Source organism: Mya arenaria, chromosome 3, assembly GCF_026914265.1.
Source record: "Mya arenaria isolate MELC-2E11 chromosome 3, ASM2691426v1".
Classification (NCBI taxonomy): Eukaryota; Metazoa; Mollusca; class Bivalvia; order Myida; family Myidae; genus Mya; species Mya arenaria.
Window position 1 is genome coordinate 34,370,711 of NC_069124.1, and position 24,263 is coordinate 34,394,973.

At 34.6% G+C, this 24,263-nt stretch overlaps 3 protein-coding genes across 3 annotated transcripts; all 3 read left to right on the top strand.

Moving 5' to 3' along the window:
* Positions 1–656: 656 nt before the first annotated feature.
* Positions 657–5,347, top strand: LOC128227157 (receptor-type tyrosine-protein phosphatase alpha-like). The gene is made up of 10 exons (XM_052937411.1): positions 657–737; positions 1,041–1,128; positions 2,548–2,621; positions 2,798–2,834; positions 3,126–3,223; positions 3,727–3,849; positions 3,976–4,115; positions 4,380–4,515; positions 4,634–4,783; positions 5,232–5,347. Exons 2-10 carry the CDS (start codon positions 1,119–1,121, stop codon positions 5,331–5,333), a joined length of 870 nt encoding a protein of 289 aa, XP_052793371.1. The 5' UTR covers positions 657–737; positions 1,041–1,118; the 3' UTR covers positions 5,334–5,347.
* Positions 5,348–5,511: 164 nt separating this feature from the next.
* Positions 5,512–12,172, top strand: LOC128225977 (receptor-type tyrosine-protein phosphatase alpha-like). Its single transcript, XM_052935870.1, has 6 exons — positions 5,512–5,526; positions 6,020–6,157; positions 7,239–7,364; positions 7,541–7,698; positions 8,237–8,375; positions 12,092–12,172. The coding sequence occupies exons 2-6, from the start codon at positions 6,125–6,127 to the stop codon at positions 12,170–12,172; spliced, it is 537 nt and encodes a 178-aa protein (XP_052791830.1). The 5' UTR covers positions 5,512–5,526; positions 6,020–6,124.
* A 5,386-nt stretch (positions 12,173–17,558) lies between these two features.
* Positions 17,559–23,758, top strand: LOC128229279 (cAMP-regulated phosphoprotein 19-like). The gene is made up of 3 exons (XM_052941105.1): positions 17,559–17,738; positions 19,791–19,904; positions 21,436–23,758. The coding sequence occupies exons 1-3, from the start codon at positions 17,691–17,693 to the stop codon at positions 21,655–21,657; spliced, it is 384 nt and encodes a 127-aa protein (XP_052797065.1). The 5' UTR covers positions 17,559–17,690; the 3' UTR covers positions 21,658–23,758.
* The last annotated feature ends 505 nt before the right edge of the window (positions 23,759–24,263 follow it).

Here is a 24,263-nt window from a genome sequence, read left to right on the forward strand (position 1 = left end):
CTGCACATAATTCAGGTGGTAAGTGAATATTTATATTAACGTTTATTAGATAACGAGATAAGTTAAAACCTGTAAAAAAAAACTCCAAAACCCTTGACTTACGAAAAAAAATATACATATAAATTCAATCAATTTATTATTATGTTTGACTCATTTGACTTTAATGATCAAAACAAACAAAAAGCATATGAATTGTGTACAGATAAAACATATAAGCGACAGTTTGGTGCCTTTTAACTGGGGAATGGCCACATAGCTGAATAGAAAAAACAACAGATTTATAAAGGTTAGTAATTGTTTTTATCAGTGCACACGTACTAGGCCTTTTGTTTATTTTGATCTATTTAATCAAATGAGTAAACATTAAATCGATTAAGATGTAAAAAAAACTATGCATGTTTTGCATCAACCTATATGTTGTGCCTTTAGAAGTACAATCAAAACACAAAAGTCGTATTTGGATTACCATTAACATTATCTCTTTTAATATACTTTCATATATTCACTTCCAAAACCATTTCGTCATATTCCTGGATCGGACACATTTCCCGCTGACAGTTTCACGTAAGAGGATAACTAGCTTTACAAAATATATTTCAGTTACACATACGACGGACGCCGATAATCATTACTATGAGTTCGAAAATTCCATGCCTGGCATTCCGATATACAATATTTGGGATTATATCAGAGACAACAAGAAAAAAAGATGCCAACACTTTTATGACGAGTTTGCGGTAAGTTATCGTAACGCGTTTTAACTGTTTTGTATGTAATTATTTCATATGTATAATTCAGCTGATTTTTTTATAGTATTTTCACGATGAAGAATTGCATGCATGTGGGTGTGTATAAACTAAGCAAGACCGAACGTGTTGAATATTTTTATGGTAAACGGATATAACTGATCGTTGTTTCCCATTACAAGTGGACATTAGTTGGACATCCGACTGTGAAAATTCGTGTACACACGAGTGCTTTGCAAGGAGAAAATAGAGTGTATCTTTATAAATAACGCATTTTTTTATTCCGGCCCACAGAAGCTATCCACTGGACTGGTTCATCAACACGAAGTAGCTGCAAGAGAAGAATACAAAGGGAAGAACCGATACAGGGAAATGTACGCATGTAAGTCTCGATACGGAGGTACACAACGTTGAATTAGTTTATACTATTTTCGTTCAGCTTGAATGTGAGGAAAACAGACAGCCTAGAAAATCATGCTCGATTCCGTTTCCTGAACAGAAAACAGCACTGGTGTCAACTTTAAGAGGCCCTGCGAAGGTAGTAAGTGGTGATCGAGCCTACAAGACGGACACCTTAGTTAATAGAGAACGATTTTGAACATCGAATTTAGACAAATTGACTACTTTGGTGTACATAAATAGACACCTATTAGCATATATAAATATAACATTTAAGCATACGTAAAAGAGCACCTTGGGCATACATAAAAGGGCACTTCAGCATACATGCATGTGCACTTCAGCATACATGAATGGGCACCTGCAGTATACACGAATGGGCTTCTTCAGCATATTCAGCATACATGAATGGGCACTTCAGCATACATGAATCGGCACCTTCAAAATACAGGAATGGGCACCTTCAGCATACATAAATGGGCATATTCAGCATACATGAATGGGCATCTTCAGCATACACGAATGGGCATCTTCAGCATACATCAAATGGGCACCTTCAGCATACATGAATGGGCACTTCAGCATACATAAATAGGCATCTTCAGCATACACGAATGGACTTCTTCAGCATATTCAGCATACATAATTGGGCTTCTTCAGCATACACGAATGGGCTTCTTAAGCATATTCAGCATACATGAATGGGCACTTCAGCATACATAATTGGGCATCTTCAGCATACATGAATGAGCATCTTAAGCATATTTAGCATACATGAATGGGCAACTTCAGCATACATGAATGGGCATCTCCAGGATATATGAATGGGCATTTTCAGCATGCATGAATGGGCATCCTCAGCATACATGAATGGGCATCTTCAGCATACATAAATTGGCACCTTGAACATACATAAATATGCCATTTCAGTGTACATAAATCGACACCGTGAACATACTTAAATGGGACATTTGAGCATACGTAAATTGGCGCCTTAAACATACATAACAATGACATTTGAATGTACATGAAAGACCACGTTGAACATACATAATTATGAACGTACATAAATTGGAAGCTAATATAATTGGTCGCAAAGATGAATTAAAGGCTATACATTTAAAACGCTGAACAGTATATTATAATTAAATTAGTATCATTTTAATACATTATAGCATGATGTAATAAAATAATAGCATATTTTATCCGTATGGTCACACTGCAGTCTTTTACATTAATACTGAAATAAAGTCTCGGAAGATCTGTATCATTTAAATGATCGATAATATATTCTTCAAAATTACTTTTGTTTTATAGATGACCTCATCCTGCACACAAACAGGCATTTTGCCATTGACTTCTTTATTGTCCTGTTCCTTATGCGTGTTCTGTTAATGTTTAGATGACCACTCCCGCGTGCCGTTACAAAAGCGGAGGGATGACGACTGTGATTACATTAATGCGAGCTACATAGACGTAAATTTATTTCATAATCTTAAAAATAATAAAACAAGCTAAAAGCTGTGTTGTTGAACACATGTTATATATTGTCAGATAACATTGGAATTTATAACTACAAATAAGATTTAACAAAATCCTTTCAGCGGACAGTACAATCTAATACTGTAAATTGATGTTTTATCTTTTGGCAGGGTAACGGTAAAGTCCGAAAGTTTATCGCTTCTCAAGGTAATACATGAAGACCTCTTCTACGATTTATCAATTGACATACAAAATAGTCTGCAGTCCAAATATCGTTTTTATTTTTATATTTGTCAGAAATCGCTATATTTATCTCAAAACTTTTGATATTTTTCATATGACGTTGTTTTCTTTGATACAATAAACGTTTGTAAAAAATGACTATTAAAAAAATATTAATGCTTATGTCATGCAATATATGACTATTAGGACTATTAAAAAGGACACGGTTTAATGCTTAGGTTGTGCAAACGTACTTTCTCTTATACTTCGGTTAAGGTCCAACCATAAACATGATCGACGATTTCTGGCGAATGGTCTGGCAAGAAAATGCTGAAAAGATTGTAATGCTTACTAACCTGATTGAAATGGCGACGGTAATATCAACTTGATTGACACTCTTATAAGTTGCAAATCTATTTTTCGATTCCTTGTTTTTCAGTCAATTCTTTTAAATTTGTCTTCACTATGTTTTTCCTAACGACTTTACTAAATAAAATACCACCACATTAGCATTCGCTAAAGAATATACTAGTTTGTGATATAGCATTATCAATATTAATATTTGAGCAGCGACCAACACCAAAAGGTTTTATAAGAAATTTATGAAAGTTTCTATTTTTATCACCATGTCAACTTTGTTTTACATAAATAGAACTGTAAATTACCTTGAAAGTATCTTTGACATTCTAAACATATCATAACAAGCGCGTCATTATGTTTGCAATCATAGCAACTATCTTTTACTTTGACTTCATAATTTTAGCTTTCTAATTTATAATATAATGCATTATAAATATAGAACTTGCCGCGGTCCCTTTTTACCGATTGCATTTCTATGCCAACGCTATAAATAAGTACAGTTTACATTTTGTATAAGGTCAAGTGCCTTCAATACTGGCCAGAAATGGACCAAACCTGCTCATTTGGAGGAATCGACATATCTGTCACTGGTGTTGAAGAGTTAAGAGATTTTGAAATAAGAACACTAATTGCTAAAAAGGTTTGTTCTTATATTTTAAGTATTAACTATTTACTTATTGCATTTACCTGGTTTTCCCGAACAATTTTAAGCGGTTCATGGTTTCAGTGACAAATATGACTGCACTGATATCTTTTTCAGGCCCAGAGTAAATCTAGGAGAATTCAACAGTATCATTTTAAAGCTTGGCCAGACAAGTATGTCCCTGACAATGGATGGTGCCTTGTAGAGTTTTTGAATGCTGTCGAAACACAGTCGACAAATGCACCAATCATAGTACACTGCAGGTAAACATGGCCCAATCATTATACGCTGCAAGTAAACATGGCCCAATCATAGTACGCTGCAGGTAAACATGGCCGAATCATAGTACACTGCAGGTAAAAATCCACCTATCATAGTACCCTGCAGGTAAAAATTCCAATAATTCTTGTAATTCGAATAACTCGAACTTTAATTATCATTTCTTGATGAATACAGTTATATTAGTAAGATCTTGACCTTACATTCAAAACTCATTCTTGGTCGTTAAGATTGTGATTGTTTTATAGTGCCGGTGTTGGTCGGACCGGCACGTTTATTGCACTTGACAACCTCGTAGATCAGGCAAGGACTGAAAAATGTGTTAGACCGTTGCAAATGGTTGAAGCTCTGAGGCGCCAACGAGTCAACATGGTTCAGACAAAGGTAGGCGATAACCATGCTAGATAATACTTAGATAGTTATATGTATGTATTTGTGTAGAAGACTAGTAACTGTTCCATTTTATGTAACTCCCTGCTATGTAAACGTTTAACGAGTTCAGGATCAGTATGTATACCTGCACGAAGCGCTTGCCGAAGCTCTGCTGATGGGCACTGATCACGTCTGGCATAGACAGTTTGAAGAGGTCCATTCCTTCATGATGTCAACAGAACCGGAAGAGAAACAACCTAGGATGGTTAAACAGTTTCAGGTATGATAATTTAACTACCAAGTAGACAACAACTGCTAGATGTTGTCCATTTTATCAATTCTGAGATAGTAAATGATTTGTTAAATTCTATTGTTATTATTGTTTTGTTCCTTGTTTCTTATAGGTTGATTTATTTTTAGCTACATTATATAGTTCTGAGTGTCTTTCTTTGGTAGTGACCTGGGGTGCATTTCAATAAAGATCTTAAGGCTTAAACCTTCAGGCTAAAACATTCAGGCGTTACCTAGTGTTTTGGCGTCATAAACTGCGTTTCAATAAAAAAAATCAAGAACATTTATCGCATAGATTCTGCCTGTAATTTTACATCATTTCTTTTACAATAGCGTAATGTTGACGACTAAGATTTCTTATTGAAACAGGGACCAGTACTGTATTTCTTTATTGTTGTTATTTATATCGTTGCTTATGTTTTATATACTGATTACAGTTGATTGAACAAAGTCTTACAAATGAAGCCCAGCATGTGCAGGATGGGCCAGAATATGGAAACATGGAAACAATTCTTTCAGAAAGTATGAGTTTCAAATAGTGCATTTTGTTTAATATGTCTTTTGAGTAGCCTGATATATATTTAGGTATATTTAAAAAAAAGGCGATTACACATTTGTTGAACGAAGTGTTATCATCAACATTTCTTTTTAATTATAGTCGACGCATATCTCCCGAAATTAAAGAAACGAAATTCAAATTTTACACAACAGCTCGGCGCAATCCTGTTACCAGTAAGTATTCAGCGAACTTATTTTGTTGCATGCTCTATTTCAAACAAAATGAACCTGGTTAAACCGTGTCTCAAGTTGCCTGTATCAAAGCCTTTGTCTTTGTTAAATGTTCATAAAGTGAATCAAATGTATTTTCCAACAATGGGCAAGATATCGTATGGTCAAAAATCAAAACAATCTATTAAATATTGCTCATATATTTCGATTTTTTCTGTAAATGCTGCAATTAGTTAACGCTGCCTCATATTATGAACTAGTTTTTTGTTATACAAGTATGACGCACGTTTTCTCAAGCAACTGAAATAGTGCAGAACATAAGCATGAATACTCGAATGCAAATGATAATCACAATATCTCGTTTTATTGAAGGTTATCACTTAACGACTTTTGCAACAAAAATTGAACTCATTTAATTTACAAAAAAAACGCTTACCTCTTGATTCGGGTATTACTGTTATCGGATGCATAACTATTTTGAATGTGAATACTTCAGAGCTTTTCGGGAAATAACACGTTCTTGTTGTGTAAATCTCCATCTGAAGAGCAGCTGGAAGAGTTTTGGTCTCTTGTTGAGGAGCAGCACGTGATCACCGTCATTATGCTAACCTCTACTTTCAGTCGAGCACGTCAGGTATGGGAGAACACTTCATACAAACTACCATTGGTTAAAGTCACGATGTACTAAACGAAATATATCGACATATATCGAATCACACGTCATTGACGTATTCGGCCGCCAAACGGCGCTCTCTTGTTTAAAAGTTACCACCCTTTCATAAATATATACAGTTGTTTAACCACAAGACTTGTAAACAAGATACTTGAGTAGTATATGTAGAATTATATATTAATAGTAAACAGTTAGCCCAGGAAGCGCATGTGATATAAAATATGTGTTGGAAAAAAATTCAATATATCTATGTGTCCATTATTTTCTATTAAGAACTGGAGAAACTTTGTTCAATGATCGGTTCCGAGTGAACTTCTGATATTGTTGAACGTTTTGAGGCCGTAACCCCAACGTTTATGAATAAAAACAGTTTTATGTGTGTGATGCCTGTTTGGTTGCTTGGTAACGTTCATTGTCTCTCGCTTAGTGTATGTTCTGCCTAACCATGTGCCTCTTAAAGATGCACTATTACTCTAAAATAAGATTTAACACATTTAATACAATTGTTTTAATATACCAAAAAGGATGAATAAATGTCGAAAATAATGGTTCTTATGAAGGATACCGAGTTTAATATGAAAGAAATGTGCAGAAAACACGGTATTGGTACCTTATGAAACGAGAGTAGATCACAGTAATTCTTTTAGCATTCACCAATCATTTAATATTTTTGTGTTTTAGCTATATAATAAACGGTTATAATATTGTTAATAGTAATCAATATTTTCCATAAGTGCCTTATTTAGTTAGTAATTGATGGTGTATCACTCAGAATTGATGTTTGTTTTACATGTGTATGTATTGATTTTGCATAAGAGTGTCACTTTAACAGGTTATGTGTTAATAGTTTGGCTATTGGGCTTGTCCCTGCGATTTCCATTGTATTGTTAGAACGTTTAAACATAAACACAATGCCGAGAACTGTCTTACTGTTGACTTAAATTTGAAAGCGGTTACGCATGACTTAACAATCACTGTTTTTTTTATCTTTGACAATATTGACATACAAACGTAAATTCATTTTGTTTGGTTTATATTTTAGACATGTGTGTACATGGGCGGAAATGGAGATGGGAAAGTTGGAAGATATTCCGTTAACTTCATACACGAACGGAAAAACAAAACGTTCAATGAAAGGAGCTTTTCGTTTCGGGACGACAACAATGAGGTTTGGTTTTGAAAGATCTTGTAATGGAAAACGTATAACATGGTAATAGTGTGTATAGTTGTTGCGAAAGATTTGATTCTGTACTTTGTTAGTATACATATTTAATTCACTATTTTAATGAGAGAGCGAGAAATGTTTAGAGTGCCATAATTATGTAGTTTACATATCCATTTAAGGACGAAGATTATCTAACAACAGTAAAACAGTTTCAATTCACCGCTTGGACTGAAAACGAAACACTACCACCAATGCATAACATGTTAGAATGCCTCGATGCTGTCAGAAAGTGGCAGCCACACCTAGCCGAAAACAGACCCGTTTTGATTCACTGCGAGTAAGTACCCTTATTAGGGATGTTCAATATATAATCTAATTGGGCTCTCTTTCTAGATAATGGCCATACTAGAGTTGCAACAACGAGACTGTAGCAGCATTATACAATTATGTCGTTGTAGTTATTTTTGCAATTGGACGTTAGAAATTTATCCTGGTATTTCACTGTTACATGAAGTAAGAATATCCATTTGATATTGTTCTGTTTTGAGAATTCAGCCTTTCCTTACTTCCAATTCAAACAGTTAAGTGCACACATGGTCGACACTCTATTCAAACGACGTTATTTCCGAAATGACGTTACATTTGCATACATTACGGCGCGCTTTCAAAAAAGCTACTAAATAGTGTACGTTTATATAACTTGTTTGCATATATTTATAACAAAAATGTTAGTTTCAATCACAATAAATTTCAACTCGTGAACACAAACAGTAAATTATTCACTCGTGGCTTCACAATTCAAGAAATATATCTTTTGGTGCTCACTCGGTGAAATGTAATTACGATTTACCGTGTTTTTTCCTCTTTTAAACAAGGACGGGGCATGAACGAAGTGGATTGATCGCAGTACTTCTAAATGAGCTCCATCGCATGGAAAAGACACGAGGTCAGATAAACATCGTGGAGTCTGTAAAGACAATGAAACAGAGAAACAGGGAGATACTACCCAATACTGTGCGTATTATTTGTACATCTCAGACTTTCCCCTTATGGTTTGGCCATACATTATAAATGATCCCTTCTGCCCCCCCCCCCCTCCCATTTTCGCATGTAGTATGATACCGGAACTTTCGGAATATACCAGCTCATATGTTGTTTTTATATCAGCGTTCAAATTCGTAAACCAAACTTTTGGTTCGCTCAACATCTTGATGCCCTTCGTAGCCCAGTTTAATACCCTGCGATTTTAACGATGTATGCATAACGACCATAATATTATTCCATAGTGTTCACTCAGCTCTTTTCACACTTCTTAGGGTCGATAACTCTTCCTTGTTTCTTGATCATTTATTGTATTTATTTCGTACCATTTCCCACTTTCGTTCAGTTCAATAGCTTTCCGTATTGTCCTTTCATTTACCGCTGCTGATTTCACTTCATCTAATGTCATAGCATTTTAATGATAAATTTCACATATTCCTCAGCCAGGTTTCTATCGTTTCCCATATTTTTCAACGGATGTCTCGGCAAGTAGTCAGACGAATTGTCTCTCCTACTTTATACAAAGTCCATTTTTATGGTTAAAGTCCTAATCCCCAACGTTCCATTCTTAGAGGCAATTGTTGTTTTTTTTTCTTCCATATGGTCTCTTGTGGCTTATGATCAGTTACCACATTAAAGCACAAGCCACCACGAATATACATGTTATAATGTTCACATACCTATATGACATATAAAGCCTCTCTCGCCGTTTGACTGTACCTAGGCTCTGTTGGTGATAAATCACAACTTGTATATGCCACGGCTGTGCCTTTTAGGGTACTAATTACCGAATGTCTCACCTGTGAAGCGTCTGTCACCACTTCTATTGGTTTCTCTGGACCATCACCGTGTCACCCGAAACAGCCTTATGCAATGTCATGCTCTTTTTTATTTGTTCAATATACAATTGCATCTGCAATATTCTTTGCTCCTAGAATTCATTCTATAATTGAACTCACTGAAGTTTTATTAAATACTACACTTGCAGACATGTCCCAAAGTTCAAACGTATCTGAAAAGACTTATGTATGTCGAAAAAGTTAGAAGTGGTCGTGTTTCTTCTTCATTGATTGATTCAAGCCTTTAAACCCAATTTACTAAGCACTTCTGGTACATTCAAGCATGTGTTAATTTATCAATGATTGCCATCGGGTGTCGTTCCCATTCAGTCTTGTTGTTTGATAAGCACATATCATCGAACATTCTGAGGTTTCGGGTTTGTTACAATTGGCAACACCCATGGCGTTGATTCATTCTTTATTTCATTTATTATGTCATCTTTGAGAATTGTTTCGATTTCCTTTTCGACCCTTTTCCGCAAATGAAAATGTGTTCTTAAACTTCTTTGGTCGTTTTGTGCCACTGGATGCAAGTCCTTGTTTATGTGTTGTTTCGGAGTTTGCTGTCTTCATTTTCAAAACCCGCGTATATATTTTTGTGGAGCTTCCTTCGATAATTTCCTGTGAAATTCTGACAATTTGGGTTATTTTACAACATCAAACCTGATTTTTTTAATCCAAAAACTGTTCCGTAATTAGCTTTGACGAGGTAAAACTCGTCTACAACTACTAGTATTTTGTGATGTTCTTTCCGCTGCCACTTCACCACAGCCTTTACTTCCAAATTTGAGCCCCCCCAGTTATGAATGTTTCGTTTTAAATGTAGGTTTTACGAGGAATGCGTTAATGTTTTTAGATTAGTGTTTTCGTTCACACTGTTAACTTTGACTTGGTAGTGCTACCTCTCTTCAGATTCGGACTGTAGTTGAACCTCCCTAGTACTGTGAAATCATTTATATTCGTTGGCATGAAATTTCGTGGTTTGCCGAAAAATTACAATTTCGTGGGTACTTGAATTTCGTTTCTAAAAAATAAAATAATCGAAACTGCGATCGTTTTAGATCGTTTGCATTATCTCCATACGCTGTCACTAATGTCAATTATCGATTCAATTGGAAATAAAAGTCATAAAAGAAGATGTACCCTGATCATAAATACAGATAGGCGAAGCCATTGAATGCCAATCAAGAATTTTGCAAACTGTGAAAACATCGAGAAGGTCCGTATATTTGAGTAAACAATCCCTAAAGATTGATGATGTCTACAAATCCAATCACTTTTGAATATCATCTCATTTCAATATTTATTCACACGTTTTTGTTAAATAAGTAAATTGAACGTGTTGTTTAGTACATTGTCACATTAGAAGCTCATTTAACTTCCAATGTAATCGATTAATTATTTCATTAAAGCAAAATATCGAGAACCGACTCTCATCAATCACATCTTGTAAACTTGTAGATTTTCATGAACAGCACATGTTTAGGCATGTGCTTCAGTTATTTGGTTCATAAAACACATACAAATGATTTGGTTTATTATTTGTTAAAGGCTGATATAATATATATTAACAAAACAATGATAGTATGATATACAGTGAGACGGATATTTACGCTGTATACTGCGGCCTCTGTAACAAATAAACTAGACTATATACATAACATAGCATTGAAAAAGTGAATAAAGGGTTTATATTTCGTGGGATCTTAAATTCGTGGATAACCCAACCCACGAAAACCACGAACATTAATGCCCCACGAACATTAATGATTTCACAGTATTCGAAACCACATGTTATGCAAGTATTTGCATTCGATGGAGCGCGATCAGGTTGTTTCACTGCTTATCCTTGGCCTCTCTGCATGCCATTATTTGCATACTAGTAATAATGTCTGTCTGTCAGCTGCTCTCGCGCTTTCATCCACGCCTGCTTACACTAGCACGTGATCGTTGTGAAACATTTCGCACAGTGCCACTAGCGGCGGCTTGTCGGTCGGACTGGTCCAACATTTGCCCAATTGTTAATATGTCACCTTATGCTGTTTCCGGTTCCCATAGTGCACGACGTTTAAAATGGTTCGATATGCAGTTCTGAATAACTTGTAAACTTGTAAAAGGTCCTGTCTACATTTTATAAACTCACAATTTTTGGCAAGTGTCCGGAGTTCTGTTACAAATTTATCAAATGTTTGCATGACCGTAAATTGTAAATTTACATTAATGTTGAACATTCTTTTTGGGGAAAAAATAATTGAGCACTTTTCTATTCACCTCGAACGACGAATTCGTGTCGTGTTCCTCTTTTCACGTCGTATATGTCACAAATACATTTTCTAACCGTTCTTACTATTTGCCCAAACGTGTGCCAGCGTTTGGCTTGTCCGTGTCCATCTCAAAGGATGGAAAATTTGGCAAATTATTTATATCATTTCACTGTTGAACGTGTATATTTATCGGTTAAACAAACCTTTTTCATTAATGCAAATATAACACCATTAAGTGACAGTATCCTCAACGCCAGGAGACATGGTCGGAGATTTTTTTAGAAACAACAGACAACCGTTCACTACCTTTATTCATAAGCTGGTATGTTCCGGAAGTATATTACTTGCGTACAAAGATAGATTTGCTACAGAGTATACAACAAAGAGAAACTATTTTTGTTTTAGGGACTCGCAATTCCATTGTTTAACTTTACACCGTTTTTCACATTTTCTTAGCTTATTTTAATTCAACCGAGTCAGTATTTAATCTACGCATCATAAACATATACAGTGTAGACATTGTTTCCTCTATAATTCCTGCCACTTTTCACAGTCGTTCTCACAGTGATTTGTTTTTTCCTTTCAGGTCCAGTATAAATTCATTTACGATTCGCTTTTGGAGCATGTCCAGAACTCAACTGAATATGAGAACATCAAAAGTGCTTAAATATGACAATGATCCTGGTACTGTGGCGTGCTGTGCTAAATTTTAATTATATAAGCAGTTGACGTGTACAACAAGACACACACTTTTTACGCCAAAACCTGCATTGTTTACTTGAACATTTTTACAATTTTACAAGTGTGTGTTGTTGTTGTTTCAATAATAAGATTTTATTGCAAAAAAAAAATCATTATTTTGAAAAGATGGTAAAGCAAATCAAAATGCTAGTAATAAGACATACAACATAAATGTTTATAGTGTGTAATTATGACGCATAGTATTTTTGTTTATTTGTGTGTTGAATTGATTGCCTTAACATATGTTTGGTTATCATTTAGTGTAATCAACGAAACCATTAACGTTACTTGTTCAACGAAAGAAACATATGTTTGATACATTTATATTTGCTATACTTATAATCCGAGGTATTGTGTGTATATTGTTGTATAAAAACGGGTTTTCTTTACGTTAACAAACATGAAAGATTGCATCCTAATTATATGTGTGAAATACGTTATTGGGTACATCATAAATATATCATTTTATAAAATTCTGTTCTGTTCTGTTCTGTTCTGTATAAAAGCTACTAGAGCAGAAATACTTAAGGTGTACTTTTAGTACAGTAGAAACTCAAGTATTTTCTGAAGTAATTGATATTTTGAACCAGAGTAGCTAGATTTTTGTTGTGAAGTGTTGTTCATTATTGCAACCACAAACTAATCGTTATCAGTATCAGGTACCTATTTTTCTATTGCATAATTAACGATTATTTTGTAGATGGAATGGTGAACAATGACTTCAACCATGGCCACAATATATTTATTGTCAATAATAGCATACAGTTTCCAAACGTTAAGTCACTGTGGCGTTAACTGGCTTGAAGAGTGTTAAAACATTTGTAAATACATTACTTTATATAGCTTTGACGTTTGTAATGAAATGTACTTTATAACTAATACCTTGTTATTGTTACTGACTGTGAGTATAATCGTGCATGTTCATGATAACTCGATTTCCCTGCAACTTTATGCAATTATTTTGCAAAAAATACCAAAGCAGGATGTGTCTCATGTTGTCAATATTAAAAGATATGTTATCCTGCTGATATGGTTGTAGGTCAGAGCCCATTAAATACACTTCCAATGCATTATACAGTCAATTGATCTATTTGCACACGAAATAACACCGATTTGTCGCGTTTCACGATCCCCCAATACCATACATGGGAATAAAATTCAACTTGTGTTCTAATTCATTAAACTACGTTTGAAAAAGGTTACGCATCTTATAAGAAATACAGAATTAGTTGAGCGTAGCCACTACGTATGTATTTGATAAAATGACCACATCCGGTGTAAGAGTACAAACAATGCGGTAGCCCGATATGTTTAGCAAGTGTTTTGTTAACCAAAAGCATTCATCTTAAAATCTATAAAGATGGAAGGCGGCCAATGGTCTAAGAACATGCTTTTATATGCATACATGTGTAAAAAAAACAGGAAAAGGGCATGTTACACTGGGTAGTCACTCTTCCGAATCGATGTTATTTGCCCTGTAGCGCTTCCAAAAGGTGGGAAACTGCAATATAGAAAAGAGTTTCTGAAGTCGATTTCCTGAACATCAAGAAAACAAATGTAATATCGGCTTTTAGAATGTATACTCATCACTGATCACAATCTAAGAAAGAAAATACACTATATTTTAAGAAAGCAATAAAATATAGTAGAATTTATTCATTGGATATTGTCTTAGAAGAAATGCATGTATATGTCAATGAGCAAAACATTGATCTTGATTTGTTTACCACATAAGACAAGTATCTAGACGTTGTGTCGCGAACCAAAATATGGACAACCGAATGTAACAAAGCACGCCGTATGTGTGTCAAGAACCACAATATAAACAACCAAAGTTTACCAAGTGTGTCTAATGCGTGTCGAAAACCACAATATGAACAGCCGAATATAACCGAAGCCCATCTAGTGGGTGTCAATAACCACAATATGAACAGCCGAATATAACCGTACCCCATCTAATGTGTGTCCAGAACCACAATATGAACAGCCGAATATAACCGAAGCCCATCTAATGTGTGTCGAGAACCACAATATGAACAACCGAATATTACTGAAGCCCATCTAATGTGTGTTGAGAACCACAATATGAACAGCCGAATATTACTGAAGCCCATCTAATGTGTGTTGAGAACCACAATAATTATGAACAACCGAATATTACCGAAGCCCGTCTAAATTGTGTTGGGAACCACAATATGAACAGCTGAATATAACCGAAGCCCATCAAAGTGTGTCGAGAACCACAATATGAACAACCGAATATAACCGAAGCCATCTAATGTGTGTCGAAAACCACAATATGAACAACCAAATATAACCGAAGCCCGTCTAATGTGTGTCGAAAACCACAATATGAACAACCGAATATAACTGAAGCCCATCTAATGTGTGTTGAGAACCACAATATGAACAACCGAATATAACCGAAGCCCATCTAATGTGTGTCGAAAACCACAATATGAACAGCCGAATATAACCGAAGCCCATCTAATGTGTGTCGAGAACCACAATATGAACAGCCTTATATTACCGAAGCCCATCTAATGTGTGTCGAAAACCACAATATGAACAGCCGAATATAACCGAAGCCTATCTAATGTGTGTCGAAAACCACAATATGAACAGCCGAATATAACCGAAGCCCATCTAATATGTGTCGAAAACCACAATATGAACAGCCGAATATAACTGAAGACCATTAATGTGTGTCGAAAACCACAATATGGATACCCGATTATTACCGAAGTACAGTCAAACCTGGTTGAACGGTCACCTGCTTTAAATGGCCACCTGCCTTATCGGGCCACTCCAAATTCCCCCCGTACGTTTTTACTTTATAAAGGACGTGCATTAAGCCAGGTCGGCTAGGTGAGAAACGAGTGCGCTGACCACTGCGCTAACCGGACAACAAATTGTATCGAAACGGCTTTGGTTATATTTGGGAGGACCAGTATGTAAAAAATGAACGTGTTTTTCTTGCTGAATATGTACCTAGATTTAGAGATCAGCATCTTCAAACAAAAAAAATGTACGTCTAATGGACGCTAAACGTTCCCTATCTATCAACCTATAACAATGTACAATAACTTATAAGTACTGATACGTATAATGTGAACCAGTTTCTAACTTATCCAAGATTTTATCGAGACAAATATTCTGATTAAGTTTTATTAAGATTTGAGCGGATATATTGCCTCTTTGTGCTCTCAAGATTTCTATAATTATTAACATAACGACCCAGTTTTTGAATCCATGTGACTCACTATTAAAGTCTACAAGATTGTATCAAGGGGAACATTCTGACAACAGTGTCTACAAAGTATGACCAACCAATACCCATATTTGGTTCAGGACATGATTGTTCCTCAGATTTGACTTAGTGACCTAGTTTCTGATCTTATTTGACCCAGTTGCAAACTAGTCAATGAGGTCAACGAGAAAAAAAAATATGCTGATTAAATTTTATGAATATTGGACCATAAAAACTGTTTCTTTCAAGAATATATATTTCTACGACTTAGACTTAGTTATCTAGTTAACTTTAAAAATGCAGTGGGATTTCATCAAATGTAACATTCACGGTGTCAAAGTTTGAACATTATCTGACGTAGCATTACAAAGATATGGTTCAAGACAAAATAAATCTAAGATTTTACCTACTGACATAGTGCTTGGACCCATATGCCACAATTTAAAAAGCGGTGGATAGTTCATCAAGGGGAACGTTCTGACTAAGTTTGAACATCATCTGAGCAATCCCTACCAAAAGATGGAGACGGATGGACGGATGGACGTTTAAGTACGGTAAAAACAAAAAAGAATGCACTGAAATTGAATTCATCATGTGTTTTATTTATAAATGAAGTTTATATTATAGATAACCCAAAAAAGGACGAAGTGCACTTCCGGTGAACTAAGAGTGCACATGAAGTGCACTTACTGTCAAATTTGGTCTTAACAGTACTGTAGATTTGTCTTTGGTTTTGATGTAGTGAACTAGTTATTTTACACATAGCGATCCATATTTGAAAATACCTATAATTCATCTTAACAATTTTTCTGAGCAAATTCCATTATGAAACGTGGAAAATTGCACCTGATTTTATTACATAAGATAATTCTATGTTCCGACCGAGTGACTTTGTTTTTGACTCGACATGACCCATAAACTTGACCTACGGCTCATTGTCCAATCATTAATTCTGAACAAGTTTCATGTTGATGAGAGGAAAAGTATACATTCTTCTGCATTCACAAAATTGTATTATGATTTGGCCTAGTTGTATTATCCGACACAGCCATATTCATACTTGGCCATTTTAAACAGGTTCTTTGTTGGTCCGATGAACATTGTAATAAAGTTCTTAAAATTGTAACGAGGAAACTAATTGTAAATAAAAAGCTCAACAACAAATGTGATGGAATTTCTAAAACCTACGGTCAGAGCGATACACTTTTCATGAAACTCCAGATTTTATGCAAGTTCTAGAAGATCAGATTTGGATTTTTGATCAGAACTTTTAGATTTTGCGCAACAACATTCCCGATATTTTTTTTAAAAAAGGGAAAAATAAGAAACCATACTCATCGTAATGTCCGTTTCAACACATAACAAAATGTTATCATCATGATCATACACATGATTGATATTTTTTCTTGCATATCTAAAATTATCAATTTGTGGAAAAAATCATGATTTAAGGTATGCAAGAAAAATTATCAATCATGTTTTTCCAGTCCGGATCGAAAAATCCGACCCTCGGGCACGCTACGTGACCGGTAACCCGGCAAGCCTCGTTACCGGCTTACGCGCGTGCCCGAGGGTCGGATTTTTCTATCCGTACCGGAAACATATGATATATATATATTCTTATCATCTAATTATTATTATTATTATTATTATTATTATTATTATTATTATTATTATTATTATCATCATCATCATCATCATCATCATCATCATCATCATCTAGTCCACCTAAATGGCCGTCAACCAGTCTTTTGACAATTTTTAGACTATGGCAGACTGTTACAGGGATACACATGAAATGTCAAAATAATAAAAAAGTATCCCTGATCGCTCATTATTGTAGCTACATCATCATCATCATCATCATCATCATCATCATCATCATCATCATCATCATCATCATCATCATCATCATCATTATTATCATTATTATCATTATCATTATTTTATTTTTATATTTTACATGTTCTGGATGTCGTTTAATTTCTAACACAAATACGATTGAGGGAAATAGACGATGACGGTGATTAAAAAATCTTGAAAAATATAATGGGTTGATACCGACAAACAAAGTCGTTACGAAATTCTTGTAAAACGGGGCGCAACACTAATATTTGTTTGAATACGGACACTTCCGTGGACGATATCAGCTATTACTGACAGACAAGATATAAGCAAACAAAAATTACAAAACATGGAAACACAAACACAACCAGAATCAGTCACATTCAAGGTCCCTGAGGTATTAAATTTCTTTTTATTTTCAGCATATTCGGACAATTATTATTCGGATGTTGTTTTTAAATTACAACCTATTTAAATATTTGAGAAAATGCGTTTACAAATTCATGTTTTAGTTCGATCCAAAGTTTGTACACAAACAAAATGCAAAATTACAACCTTTCATATCTTTCTATTGGACTTCAAATATAAGGGTTCGGAACTCGACCATTTTATTACGTAGGAGAAATCATAATTTTTTGACACCATGGCCTAGCCTCAATAATGCGCGTTTAGGGAACTTGTTTAACATTTGGATATTCATTTTGTTCCCTGAACACCACAAGTCAATTGAGCAGTACCAATGTAAAATATATTCTTCAACTATTACTCCACAATATTTAACACTTCACCGTTAAATTAAAACACAAAAGTTACACTTTAATAATTTTAGCCAATACCTTTTACTTATAACACTTAAGTGTTTTATGAAACACAAATAATTAGTTTAATTTAGATTGACTTCTGTCAATAAAGCATCGCCATTTTGAAACCATCTAGCAGGTGCCTGTTATCTTTCCGCTCAATATACAGTACACTCCACGCGGAACTACCACTTTCCTCGGTGACTCGGAGGCGTTTTTACGGTTAGGTAGATAGATAGATAGAAAATCTTCGTCTGTGAAACTTGGTAAGTGTGAAAGTTACGATTGATGTCCTTTGGATGTCCGAAAATTAGGTACGCGAAATAAATTATTTTTATAAATAATTACGGGCAAAAAATATCAAATAAATTAAACAAAAATAGTTACAGTGGGAGATTCTTATCGGTTTTCCTCCGAGTTTCGCGGTGTTTTTACCTCCGAGTAACGCGGCGATTGTAATTATACGGTCCACTGATCAGCCTCGGTGGGTGAACGAGTAAAAACGCTTGGGAAAGAGGATTATGATCAATTGGATGTCGTGTCCGCGATGACCAAAATCCGCTGAGGAAAACGGAAAGTGGTAGTTCCGCGTGGATTGTACTGTACTTAGCGCTGGGATCTGTCATTCATGGCTAGGAAAACAACAAGTGGGTTATGGACGCGTAGAGTCGCCAAATCAAAAAATCGTCAAAGACTCTAAAGCGGCTGTTTATATGGACTAACCATGGCCATGCTACTGCTTTGCTGATTTCCTGATGTATTGTTAAGCTTTCTTAAATAATCCAGGTGCAGGTTCCTGGATTCGACGTTCAAGGGGCGTAACTTAGAGGCGTTACCTTTAGCCATGCGACCCTCCCTCAACCGAAATTTATTTGATCTAAAGTGTTGGTAGTGGGGTTTGGGAGAAGGCTCCAAGAAAATATTAACAATTTCTGGTCTGAAATAGTGCATTTTAGTTGTATTTTATGACTGTGCATTTTAGTCGTATTTATGACTTTTCTCTTATATTCAAATAAAAAATAAACTTGGGACAATTGAAGGGGGCAAGGGTGGCGGGGGCGCACAGGGTGCTACCCCCTAGATCTGCTAGAGTAAACAGCATGAGATTCAATGTATTTCCCTTCATTTTTGATCACGGCTTAAAACTATACAATTTGAAGACAATTCGAAATGAGAACTAGTCTGTAGAAGTAGACACCATTATGATTTTTATTATGGCAGACTCATGGCGTCCATACCCGATTTTTAATCCATGGTGAATGATGTCCTTGATAATCATAAAAAAGTTATTGATGAAAGTTCTCTACAGTATATGAATATTATAAAACTGACCTCAAAGTTAAATGCACATTGTTAAACGAAAATAGACTACAACACAACTGGCCCATACCTATTTTCAATGTCCATTTTTAACAGGTGGTGGTTCTGAACACTTGCAAGGTTTCTTATGCTGTTCCATTTTGCAATGATATGGTTTCAAATTGGAAAGTGCTCATACTAAACCAGATATCATAAGGAAATAAAACCTGAAGTTTTTGATAGTTTAATTCATATTGAGAACACTGCAACTAGTTATGTTAAGGATTTTAGCTTCGTGTTGATATATGTAGATGTATATTCATGTACTGATGATTGCTGTTTTCTTGAAGGATCCAGCATCAATTGAGAAAGAACAAGAAGCCAAGCTGAAGGCAAAATATGGACCATTGGTAAAGAAACCTGGTGGTGGGTCTGCACTGCTCCAAAAGCGGTTGAACAAAGGGGTAAATAAATATATTTATTACTATGAAGATTGGAAAGACTCTTTCTTAAAGCTGTGCTCTCACAGAAATACTATTTTTACAACTTTTTTATTTTATTATGGAAAGAGCAAATTTTTGCTAAAACCCATATAAACCAGTCATACAAGACTGCTGACATAATATTAGAAGAGCCAGTTTTTGCGAAAATCCATGGAAACCAGTTAAATAAGACAACTGACAAAAAATTAGATCGCAGATTTTTATATCTAAGTTCAAAAATTGATGTTTTTATGCATTTTTCTTAAACCGTTAGTATTGGTTTAGCCCATAAAACATTAATTTTCGAATGGAAATATGAAAATCTACAAATAATTATTTATCAGCAATCTTATATCATCGGTTTGCAGATATTTATGCAAAAAAATTGCTCTTTCCAAGAAAAAGTTAAAAAAGTTGTAAAAATGGTAAATCTGTGAGAGTGCAGCTTTAAATACATATATTATGATTCATGTCAAATTGAAATTCTTACTTCGATTTTTTTATAGTAATCAGACTGCCTGTCCACCACTTTGATTTCTTTATAGTAATCAGACCGCCTGTCCGCATTTCTGTCACTGCATTTTCTGATTAATGTATTTTCTAATCAAGAATGCTTAGGCCCAAAGACCTCAAACTTAGTAGGTAGGTTGGTAATGACCAGCAGATGAAGCCTCTGTATTTTGTAGTCAGTTGGTCTAAGTTCATGGTTGTTGTGATGACAAGCTGAAAATCCATTTCCGATCAATTACTGAAGAATGCTTAGACTCAGAGAGTTCAAACTTGGTAGGCATGTTGGTAATGATCAGCAGACAAACCAAATACAATTAGAGGTTAGTGAGTCAAACAACATGGTTTTGGTGACCTCGAGCTGAAAGTCTGTATCTGATCAATAACTGAAGAATGCTTACAGGTAAGCCCATAGACGAGTTGATACCCACTTTATCCACTTTACAGTGACTTTTCATTTTCATGTACATAACTTCACTCTTTAAAAATGTTACAGATCAATATTTCCAAATTTCACGAGAAGGTAGGGTATGTCATCATGAAAATATGTTACATACACAAGGCTATCTGTTCATACAGACGGAGATACTAAGGTCTATCTGTCCAACGAGGTCTTTTAGGGACATTTGTCATGTTCCTGTGACAGCTCTTATTTGTCTTATTATGATCAACTGCTATATTAATTATACAAATTGCATATGGTATCATTCATATAGCACATGCATTAAAAAAACGTCATTGATACATGTATTAGTGTTTGAATAAAACTCATTGTAAATTGAATTTAATCTAGTTAGATACATGTAGTACAAGTCCATTTAAATCCATTAAATGTTAAATATATCAACTTTGCTTTATAATAAAAAAGAATAAATGATTTTCATTTGTTTAATAGTCCATGTACAATACAGTCGAAAAACGCATCGTTAAATGCTGTTCCTCACTTCTTATTTATTTCCTAACTCTGGAATTTTTGCAATAATGAACTTGTGTATCTTACTTGCAGCCAAAGTATTTTGACTCCGGTGACTACAACATGGCAAAAGCAAAGATGAATAACCCGAAAAAGCCGCTCCCTGCACGAGAAAAGCTCATGTTACAAGAATCATTGGGCGCTGCCATCCCTACCCCTGGAGAGGTAGAACACATGAGACGACCTTCACAAATAGCCAGCAAGCTTTTGATCCATGATGTCGAAGGAGAGGGAGACGGACAGATTGACGGATAGATGCTATTCTGCAGTTACAGTGCATACACATTACCGCAGATATTCCTAACACGCATTCATAGAAACTTACTGTATGTAGTGTCATGAAGCGTATTCTGTAAACAAAAACGAAGATGTTTAAATGGAACTTAAACTCCTTGGTGAATTTTGTTTTTTGGCTTGCAAAGAATTCGTTTGGATTGGAAAAATAGAAATTCTGGAAGTGCAATGGTCACCATTTCTTTTCAAAACTGAGATCAATTTCCATACTGTTTCCTAGTTATTTTCTTGTAAGAATTCCCTCCTGTTGATATTGTGTAAGATTCAAAAAACTCATTCAACAGTTGTAAAAATCTTGTTTTGGTCTTGGTGTATATTGTTATTATTGGTAATCTTTAAACAGTATTGGATGTTTGGATGGTGATTTGTTTTGTCTTTGTCCCTTTGTTTTAAGCCATGATCATTTGGTGCCATGTTAACAAACAGTCTCAAGTTCGAGTTTAGACTCAAGAGGCCAATCTGCAAATCATCATTTTTTTTTTTGTAATATATTTTCCAGCAGATCAATTCTACGAACTTTGCTGAAATTACTATTTGAAATGTCACATGTTCTATTATTTGTATATATGTTTTTGCATGAAATAAAGACCTTTTGTAATTTTGTTAAAAGTGCTTCTCTGAGCCATAGTCTGGACTCGGATTGAGACTGTTGTAATCATAGGCCTTAGTGAATTGTAGTAAGTGAGCTTATACATGTACAATATAAAACATACTTGTAACACTGTATTATGGTATGAAGATTTTTTAATTATAAATAAAATCTTGTTTAAGTATCCTTGCCCTTCTGTACTGCTTAGCATATGGTTGAATAGCCCTGGTTCTAGTAATGATTCTGTTTAAAGAATGTTTATTTAAACTATTTTATGCGGCTGAAACTCAAATTACAGTTAAATGAAAGCTTATATTGTTTTATCAAGCTCTGTAATATCAGTGCTCCAGTTAGGCCTAAATAGCAGGGTGGGGCACACCCCTGCCCTACTCTAGCTCCCTGCATCCATTTTACTACACCCTGTTTTGTACTTTTGTTTGACAAAGTCAATTTTCAGAAATATGTATAAAAATAATTGATATTCACAATTTTGACACTAAAGTTAAAAATAACAGCTAAGGTACCGTTATATATAACAAACTGTTAGTATTAAAGTAGTTTAAACTCATACACAATATTTTTTAAAGATTTGAACATTGGCCATTGCAAGTATACATTTTAAGGTTAAGCTAAATATTGCAATGAATTCCATTTTTGTTTTATTCATTTCACTGATGTAGTTCACTTTTTGTTTTGTAGGTAACCGTACGGTTATGTGTCTTTGTTGAGTTTATATTGAAGAGCATTTAGGTGCATTGATCCATAGCAATGGCCAGTGATTACTATTCCCTTATTTTACAAGAAAAATATGCTGAACATTCATTATAAGAACATTGGTAAGTGTGGATAACATAGATTATATCTTTCAGTTATAGTAATTTGGGTAATCTTAAAAAGAACATGGTTGTCAGAGAATGTTCAGCCTAAAACTGACAAATTGACCCAGCTTAGGTTATTTGAAACCTTAGCATTTTTGCCTTAAATAAGTTATAAAAACTTTATAAGTGGTTCATTGTTAATAGAAAGCTCATGAATGTTGTTGAATGTTCAGATGATTAATGACTTAAATTTAAACTTTCCCTTTGAAGAAAGATATTGTAGTCCTGTGTAAAAGATAAAGTTGAAATATAAGGTATCTGCTTGATTATGCTAAACCAAAAGAATTTGGATTGCTGTAATCTTCATAACACCATGTGTACTGAAAAGTGTTCTTGCATAATGTCATTCTTAGGAAATGGTTCTTTCTCTTCTGTGTTTTTAGTTGAATTGAGTATATGAAGATAGAATGGAAATAAAAGCAGTTGTTTTCTATGTACTCTTAAAATGATTGCCAAGACAACAAACATAGCTGTTCAGAAAAATACGTTTAAAATTGTATATCCAGACATTTTATGTTCCATGTTACCATAGTTACATGTCAGGAAAATTGTTTGTCATTGTAACAGTTTTGAAAAAATAAATTGTTGTCATGTTTTTTTCATTCTTGCAATATACTCCTTATATAATAAGGCCATTGATTCTATGTTAAACATCAGGTTCGATTTTCAAATCTTACCTACCCAGCAGGTAAAAACAGAGCCGTAGAATAAATCTGATCTTGATCTCTTTGCAACAATCAATGCCCCGGATATAAAGAGCAATGCTAAAGATTATATAACTTTTACAGATTTGAGAAATAGAAAAATAATTAAGTGTTTCTCTTCTGAATTGACTTCAATAATTTTTTTTGACTCAGACCATTATTTAGACTCCTTACCTCCGGAGAATCATATTTAAATGTAAAATTTTGGTAAAAGAGTTGTTTTTTCAACCAGAAAGCTTTAACTTTACTGTGTGAGGATGTTAAATATGGAATCAATTTACATGTAGCTGGGCCTTTCGGAAATGATGAAAAAGGCCTAAAACTATTCACGGTAGCTGTTGGTTACTGTTATCATGAGCTAGCCAATGTCTATGATAAATGTCATTATAACAGCAA

Excerpts from the sequence above, each read along its gene's own strand:
- LOC128227157 (XM_052937411.1), top strand. Across the intron at positions 2,622-2,797 it reads TTAATGCGAGCTACATAGAC|GGTAACGGTAAAGTCCGAAA; the intron begins GTAAATTTATTT and ends ATCTTTTGGCAG. Across the intron at positions 4,784-5,231 it reads GGATGGTTAAACAGTTTCAG|TTGATTGAACAAAGTCTTAC; the intron begins GTATGATAATTT and ends TACTGATTACAG.
- LOC128225977 (XM_052935870.1), top strand. The coding sequence starts at position 6,125 with ATGCTAACCTCTACTTTCAGTCGAGCACGTCAG. Across the intron at positions 6,158-7,238 it reads CTTTCAGTCGAGCACGTCAG|ACATGTGTGTACATGGGCGG; the intron begins GTATGGGAGAAC and ends TTTATATTTTAG. Across the intron at positions 7,365-7,540 it reads TTCGGGACGACAACAATGAG|GACGAAGATTATCTAACAAC; the intron begins GTTTGGTTTTGA and ends TATCCATTTAAG.
- LOC128229279 (XM_052941105.1), top strand. The coding sequence starts at position 17,691 with ATGGAAACACAAACACAACCAGAATCAGTCACATTCAAGGTCCCTGAG. Across the intron at positions 17,739-19,790 it reads TCACATTCAAGGTCCCTGAG|GATCCAGCATCAATTGAGAA; the intron begins GTATTAAATTTC and ends GTTTTCTTGAAG. Across the intron at positions 19,905-21,435 it reads AAAAGCGGTTGAACAAAGGG|CCAAAGTATTTTGACTCCGG; the intron begins GTAAATAAATAT and ends TCTTACTTGCAG.